Source organism: Chaetura pelagica, unplaced genomic scaffold (genome assembly GCF_000747805.2).
Source record: "Chaetura pelagica isolate M959 unplaced genomic scaffold, ChaPel_1.0 scaffold471, whole genome shotgun sequence".
Lineage (NCBI taxonomy): Eukaryota > Metazoa > Chordata > Aves > Apodiformes > Apodidae > Chaetura > Chaetura pelagica.
This window is the reverse complement of record NW_009952430.1, coordinates 2,898,458-2,906,039: the sequence shown is the minus strand read 5'-3', so window position 1 is coordinate 2,906,039 and position 7,582 is coordinate 2,898,458. Positions and strand designations below refer to the sequence as shown.

The following is a 7,582-nucleotide window of genomic DNA, read 5'->3' as shown; positions in this document are numbered from 1 at the left end:
GGGAAAGAGGCTTTGCTGGTCTAGGCCAGTTAAAATTAGCCCAGGGGAGCAGGGGGGGAACTGTGCTGAGCCCCACTGAGGTTGGAAATACACACACACAAAAGGAGAAGGGATTGTCTTGTCAGAGCAGATGATGCTGGTGTGGGTGATAAGGGAATATCCCTCACTCAGGTGCTGCCATTTCAGCCTGATCCTGGGGGCTTTTCCCACTGTCTGTGTCCCATGGTTCATCCCAGTGGGATGTTCAGCTGCAGTAAAGGAAACATGGTGCTTTTAAATCCCAGTTTTTCCCCCTAACCTTGAGCTGCTTGTGCTGAAGCAGGGCCAGGTCTTCTTCAGGTGATGCTGGAGTATTTTGCTGCATACAGGCACCATGGGCCCAGCTGCTGCCCCACACTCTCCCCAAGGCCTTGGTGCAGCATCAAGGAGAGGACGGGGAGCAGGATCCTCAGCTGAAAGGGGAGATCATCTGCTGCCTTTGCCCTTTCTTGGAAAAAAAAAAAAAAAAAAAGTAAATAAAACCCCATCCTTCCTTTTGCGGAGCCTTCACTTAGTCACCCCCTTTGTTGAGAGAACCTTGGCAGGGGCTGGTGGAAAAAAGGCAAATGTGTTTGCAAAAGGCAGCTTGAAAAGGGAAGGGTGGGAAAATCCCTGAATCCACAGAAAAACCCAAGTAGAAGGGGAAGCATCATCCCTGGCTTGTTCCAGGCTTGCAGGCCCTTCCACTGCCCTGGAAAGCAGAGAAACCCCATTCCTGGAGCAGGGAAGTTCTGAGCAATCCTTCTCTGGGAGCAGGCTGGAGGGAGAAAGGATTAAGGGTCATAACTCTCCAATATTAAATAGGTAGGAAACTGGCAACCAGAGGCTGAGAAAGCCCCATGGGATCTTTCACAGAATCACAGAATCATCCGGGTTGGAAAGGACCTTGAAGATCATCAAGTCCAACCATCACCTAATCTACCCATTCAGTGCTTAAATCATGTCCCTCAGCACCACATCTACATTTCTTTTAAACACTTCCAGGGATGGTGACTCCACCACCTCCCTGGGCAGCCTGTTCCACTGTCCAACCACTCTTTGGGTAAAGAAATTCTTTCTAATATCCAGTCTAACCCTCCCCTGGTGCAGCTTCAGGCCATTTCCTCTGGTCCTGTCATTATTCACTTGAGAGAAGAGCCCAACTCCCACCTCCCTACAACCTCCTTTCAGGGCTCTTTAGAAAGCAATGAGGTCTCCCCTCAGCCTTCTCTTCTCCAAACTCCCCATTGCTGGAAGCTTCATAAAGCTCCACCTCCCTAAGGTTGTGTAGTTTTGTCCATGCAGCCCAGTCCCAGGTCAGGTTCAGTGAGAGAAAGCTTGAAGTCAGGAGATTTATGATAAACCTTTAAAGTAAATAATTAAATAATAATAAAAAAACAACCCTATTTTTTTTCCAACCTCACTGTTTTCATGGCAATCTCCTGGTTTTTGGGGCCCTGACTCATGGTCTCTGAATGCTGTGAAGCACTGCTTTTATTTCAGCCTTCATGAGCTGCCCTCAAACATGCTGCTCTGAGGGTTCAGGGCATTTGGTTTTTATTAACAACCAATCACCCACCCCTCTGCTTTCATCTGCAACATCCAGCCTTCAGGTCTTTCTTGTGGCTGAAGGCTCCTGGCCAAGCCTGGAAGAGCTTGGCAGCATCATGGGCCCCAGGGCTGAGCACTGGGGTGGCACTGCCCAGCCCCCTGCCCGGGGGATGCAGGAGAGGACCAGGGACCCCACACCCCCTCCTGCACCCTGTGGACCACCACCTTTTTTCTTAGAAATAAATAGAATGTGAGATGTCTGAGTAGTCACCTGGTTGGTGAGGCTGGTAAGGCACCATCCAGGCAGGATTTGGGGGTCAGCAGCATCGGTGTCTGGTGGGATACAGTTAATGTAGCAGCACCATGCACCCAGCAGGGCTGAGCACCTTTCCCCAACCCCTCAAGCCCCTCTTCTCCAGCTCTCAGCACCCATTTGGTCAGGGGCTGTCTTGGGGATGACAGGAAGCAGAGCTGGGCAGAAAACAGCAAGGGACTGAAGCATCTACCTGCCTCAAGCACTGGAATAGACTCCCCAGGGAAGCAGTAATGGCACAGAACCTGACAATATTCAATAAACATTTGGACATGGTGTGAACTTTGGGGTGTCCTATTCTGTGGTGGGAGTTGGACTGGGTGATCCAGGCTGTCCAAGGACATGGTTGGGCCACCATCACTGGAGACATCTGAGAAGACAGATGTGGTGCCAGGGGACAGGGTTCAGTGGTGGATGCTGCAGAGTTAAAGTGCTGGTTGGACTCAATGATCTTGACAGTCTTTTCCAGCCAGAATGATCCTGTGATCCTGTGATATGAGGAGAGACTGAGAGGGCTGTTCAGCTTAGAGAAAAGGGGGCTGAGAGGGGATCTCATCAATGCTTAGAAATATCTACAGGAGGTGTCAGGAGATTGGGTCAGACTCTTCTCAGTAGTGTCCAGAGACAGGACAAGGGGCACTGGGTACAAGCTGGTACACAGGAGGTTAAACCTAAATATAAGAAAGGGCTCTGAGGGTACCTGGGGTGTGCAGCCAGCCCCAGATTACCCGGGACTCTGGGCTGCCCATCACTGGCAAAGCCTGGGGAAGAGCAGGCAGGAGCTGTGGGCAACCCCAGAGGGATTGCCAGGGCCCATCTCCCAGGGAACCCCTGTCAAAGTGGCAGCTCCATGGATTTGTTCTCCCCCTCTGGGTCAGCACCTGCTCCCAGAGGACCACAGCCAGGGGAGCATCATCTCTGCCACTTGCTTGAATAACCACCATCCCCTATTGCATCTGCTCACCTGGTTGCCCTGTAGACATTTTCCAGGACATTTTTCCAGGGATGCAGTGACAGGGATGGTCCCCAGCACAGCTCATCATCAGTACAGGAGTTCAGTGCATCAGCAAAGTGCAAGCAGGTCACCAGGGTACAGGCAAGGCCAAGCTTTGCCTTAGGGAAAGGCAAGTGAAGGACAACATCCAGCTAGGTTTGGGGGGGGTGGGGTGGAGCTGAGTCCCCACCCCCAAAACCACAAAGGAACCAAAACCTTCTCTTTCATGAGAAAGAAGCCCTAAATCCCCAGGGATTCACCCAGGGCAGCCAGTTTAGGTGCTTCCAAAAATTCCTCCTGGCACTTCTCAGCATCTCCACGCATCTCATGTCCCTTGGGAGATGCTGGAACCCCCTCCCACCAAAATATCCAGGCGAGTCATCACCAAAACCAGGCTCAGGGGAAACCACGTGTCCTGGATGCAAAGTTATGGCAAAAAACTCCCTGTTGGGGAAGGCAGCTGCCAGCCAAGCTGCAGTGAAACTTTCACTCCTTCCACTTCATTAATAAAAGGGGTAAAAAAAATAAGAGACAGGGGCCTTGACATCAAAAAAATACAGACTGTGTGTTTTAGAGCAGGGTTTCCTGTAACCACCTCTCTCTGGTTCCTTTTCATTCATTTTCTCCATGTTGTCAGTGTGGACTCAGGCAGGTCAAAGGTTTAAGCTTTTCTGGAAATATTTGTTCAAAAAAACATAAAAAACTGGCTAATCTTCACATTTTGTTGCCTTCACACCAGACTGGGAAACACATGGTCAGAGCTTGGGGTTGTTTTTTTTTTTCTTTCTTTCTTTCTTCTTTCTTTCTTTCTTTCTTTCTTTCTTTCTTTCTTTCTTTCTTTCTTTCTTTCTTTCTTTCTTTCTTTCTTTCTTTCTTTCTTTCTTTCTTTCTTTCTTTCTTTCTTTCTTTCTTTCTTTCTTTCTTTCTTTCTTTCTTTCTTTCTTTCTTTCTTTCTTTCTTTCTTTCTTTCTTTCTTTCTTTCTTTCTTTCTTTCTTTCTTTCTTTCTTTCTTTCTTTCTTTCTTTCTTTCTTTCTTTCTTTCTTTCTTTCTTTCTTTCTTTCTTTCTTTCTTTCTTTCTTTCTTTCTTTCTTTCTTTCTTTCTTTCTTTCTTTCTTTCTTTCTTTCTTTCTTTCTTTCTTTCTTTCTTTCTTTCTTTCTTTCTTTCTTTCTTTCTTTCTTCCTTTCTTCCTTTCTTCCTTTCTTTCTTTCTTTCTTTCTTTCTTCCTTCCTTCCTTCCTTCCTTCCTTCCTTCCTTCCTTCCTTCCTTCCTTCCTTCCTTCCTTCCTTCCTTCCTTCCTTCCTTCCTTCCTTCCTTCCTTCCTTCCTTCCTTCCTTCCTTCCTTCCTTCCTTCCTTCCTTCCTTCCTTCCTTCCTTCCTTCCTTCCTTCCTTCCTTCCTTCCTTCCTTCCTTCCTTCCTTCCTTCCTTCCTTCCTTCCTTCCTTCCTTCCTTCCTTCCTTCCTTCCTTCCTTCCTTCCTTCCTTCCTTCCTTCCTTCCTTCCTTCCTTCCTTCCTTCCTTCCTTCCTTCCTTCCTTCCTTCCTTCCTTCCTTCCTTCCTTCCTTCCTTCCTTCCTTCCTTCCTTCCTTCCTTCCTTCCTTCCTTCCTTCCTTCCTTTTCTCTTTCTCTTTCTCTTTCTCTTTCTCTTTCTCTTTCTCTTTCTCTTTCTCTTTCTCTTTCTCTTTCTCTTTCTCTTTCTCTTTCTCTTTCTCTTTCTCTTTCTCTTTCTCTTTCTCTTTCTCTTTCTCTTTCTCTTTCTCTTTCTCTTTCTCTTTCTCTTTCTCTTTCTCTTTCTCTTTCTCTTTCTCTTTCTCTTTCTCTTTCTCTTTCTCTTTCTCTTTCTCTTTCTCTTTCTCTTTCTCTTTCTCTTTCTCTTTCTCTTTCTCTTTCTTGTTCTCTTTCTCTTTCTTCTCTTTTTCTCTTCTTCATCTTCTTCTTCTGTTTCTTTTTCAATGAAACCATCTGGCATCCATGACATGCTCTGAAAAAAAATAATTAACCCCCCCCAAGCTGTGTTTTGCAATATGTGAAAAGCCTTGCTGGGCTGCAGAGCTTTTCTTCCTCCCAGAGCTTGAAATTAGTTTGCACGTTGTGGTTGTAGAGTGAGATCATGCTCTTCCACTGTTTAGGGAGTCAAACTGGGTTGTTACAAGGCAAACTGGAGTTTTTCCTGGGCTTTTTCTGAGGTTTCGTCTCCCTCTGATAATTGTGGAATGGAGATTGGACCCGCTGGGATCTGGCCAGATTGCTGAGATGGGGGTGGGGGGCAGAGGGCAGAGCTCACAGGGCATGGAGAAGAAGGAGCAAAAAAGGGAAAAGCTCAAAGATTGGGTCCACTCCCACTTTTTGGTTGGAGTGCACCAGCCTGCACAGAACCACCAGCCCTCTCCTGCTCTCCGAGCCAGAACTGCCATTGCCACACAGGTTTGTCCCCCTGTCCCTGCTGGTGAGGCCTCCTCTCAGCCTAAAGCCTGCAAACAAACCCAGGAGGGCTGGAGAGTGGATGCCCACTGGAGATGTTTTCCTGGAAGGTGGTTTTTAGCAAGGAGGAATGTGCCCAACCTCCCTGAGGATGTGATCTCAGCTGACTGCTGCTCCCATCCTCCTGGGCCATCTTGGAGCCATAATTCACCAGAGCCCATCAGAGCAGCAGGAGCTGCCTCCAGGCTCATCCCTCCTCTTCCTCACCTGCTGTGGGGCCAAAGGCTCCCATTCCCACATGGATCTCCAGCCTTCCCTGTGGCTGGAGCATCCCAGATTTCACCTGGAGAGGGCACACCAGCAGCTGCTGTAGGGACTGCGGAAGAGGAGGAGGAGGGATGGCTGAAGTCACCGTGGCCTGCTCAGGGGCACCTGGGCTGCAGCCTGGGGCTGCCCTGTGTTACAAAACCATGGGGGCTCTGCGGGCTTCTGAAATCAGCCATGAGCAGAGTCCTACCCTGGAGCAGGCTGGAAGCAAACCAGTGTCTGTTGCCGTCCCAACATCTTTGCAGACAACCCAGTGGAGAGTCTTCTCCTTCTCAGATCATGATGCCAAGTCATCTTCACAGTGGTCCTGGGAGACCATGGGTCACATACATCCCTGGATGTGTTTAGAAATCGTACAAATGTGGTGCTTCCGGGAAGAGCAAGAGGTGGAGCAGTGGAGGGCTGAGTCATCACCAGATCATGTTTTCTCAGTCCATATGGCCACAGGTGGGCTACACAACATCAACCACGGTCTTGGAAAACACCAGCCTTCTTGTTGTTCCTGCGCATATGGATCACAGCTCTTCTCCCATCTCAGTCTTGCTTTGGGAATTTGCTGTCTACCAGCTATCACAGATTGGTTTGAGTTGGAATGGACCTTAAAGACCATCTAGTTCCAATCCCCTTACCATGAACAGGGACACCTTCACTAAACAGGCAGGTTGTCTGCCAGGACACCTGGCTTGCTAGGCTGCTTGCATAGCAAGATAATCCATTAATGCCCCAAGTTGCTCTTCAGTATTTGCAGAAGTGCTCAAGTGAGTCCATGAGACCCAGAATTCAGATTGGGCACTGACACAGACATATTCTTGTGGTCACTGAGCCCTACCCTCAGTCCCTCACCCATGCTTTTTACCAGTAATGTAGTTTTCCCCACTGTGTAGCCATGCCCACTGGGGACACAGAGGGCTGCCTGTGTGGCAGCAGAGCTGGAGAGCATCTCCCCAGCCTGTGGTGGTCTCAGTACCTTTGCTGAGACCTTCTGCCACCAGCATCAGTTGCTCTTGGTCCATGTCCCCCAACCTGGGCTCAGGAAACAAAATCCTTTTCCTCACTCAGTCTATTAGGTAAGACTTAAAATTCATTTTCATTTTGCCAGCTCAAACTGTAACATCTTTTCCTCTCTTGCCTCTGTGTTGGTTTTTTCTTCTCTTTTCTTTGTGTTGCTGTTTCTCCCAGCTGTCCAGATCCACATTCTGAAAGCAGAAAAAAACGCCGACTGGTGGAAGTTCACAGTCAACATCATCTCTGTCTACAAACAAGGCAGCAACCGCATCCGGCGTGGAGACCAGACCCTGTGGATCCACTCCAAGGACATCGCGTGCAAGTGCCCCAAAATCAAACCCATGAAGAAATATTTGCTGCTGGGCAACAACGAGGACTCTCCTGACCAGAGCGGCATCATTGCGGACAAAACCAGCCTGGTGATCCAGTGGCGGGACACGTGGGCGCGGCGGCTCAGGAAGTTCCAGCAGCGCGAGAAGAAAGGGAAGTGCAAGAAGGCCTAAAAGGAGGAGAAGGCAATGGAGGGTGCGGGAGAGAGTGACTGTGCATGCTGCTTTGTGTGGGCCTGGGGTGGGCATGGGCCACGGCAGGGGCAGAAGGTCCTGCTGTTGTGGTGGGATGTGGGGGGGACAGGATGGGACAGTGATGACGGCTGTGGGGCTGCCAGGTTGGCACTTAGTATTCTGGGAGAAAACGCACCAAAACACAACCAAAACCAACGGGGCATCTGGATATCGCAGAGAGGAGGGTGGGGGTGGGCAGCACCCAGTGTGCCCACTCAGCTTCTTCCTGCCGTATGGGCTGAAGAAACCAGAGACACCTGCCTGCCTTCCAGCTGCTAACATCTGGTGCTGCCAAAGCATGGCACGGGAACACCAATGCTGATGGGAACTAATCAATAGCAATGCTGGAACTTCACCCCCCTTCCCAAAATACATATTGTCATCTTGGGTT

General features: G+C 49.2%; 1 protein-coding gene across 1 annotated transcript in view; it reads left to right on the top strand.

Annotated features, from left to right (window-relative positions):
* The window catches only part of NTN1 (netrin 1), a 121,257-nt gene extending 114,107 nt beyond the window's left edge, over nucleotides 1–7,150 (top strand). The window contains exon 8 of the mRNA XM_010008270.1: nucleotides 6,803–7,150. Within this exon, the coding sequence (XP_010006572.1) occupies nucleotides 6,803–7,131 (329 nt within the window). The 3' untranslated portion in view covers nucleotides 7,132–7,150. The remainder of the gene's footprint in view (nucleotides 1–6,802) is intronic.
* Nucleotides 7,151–7,582: the final 432 nt, after the last annotated feature.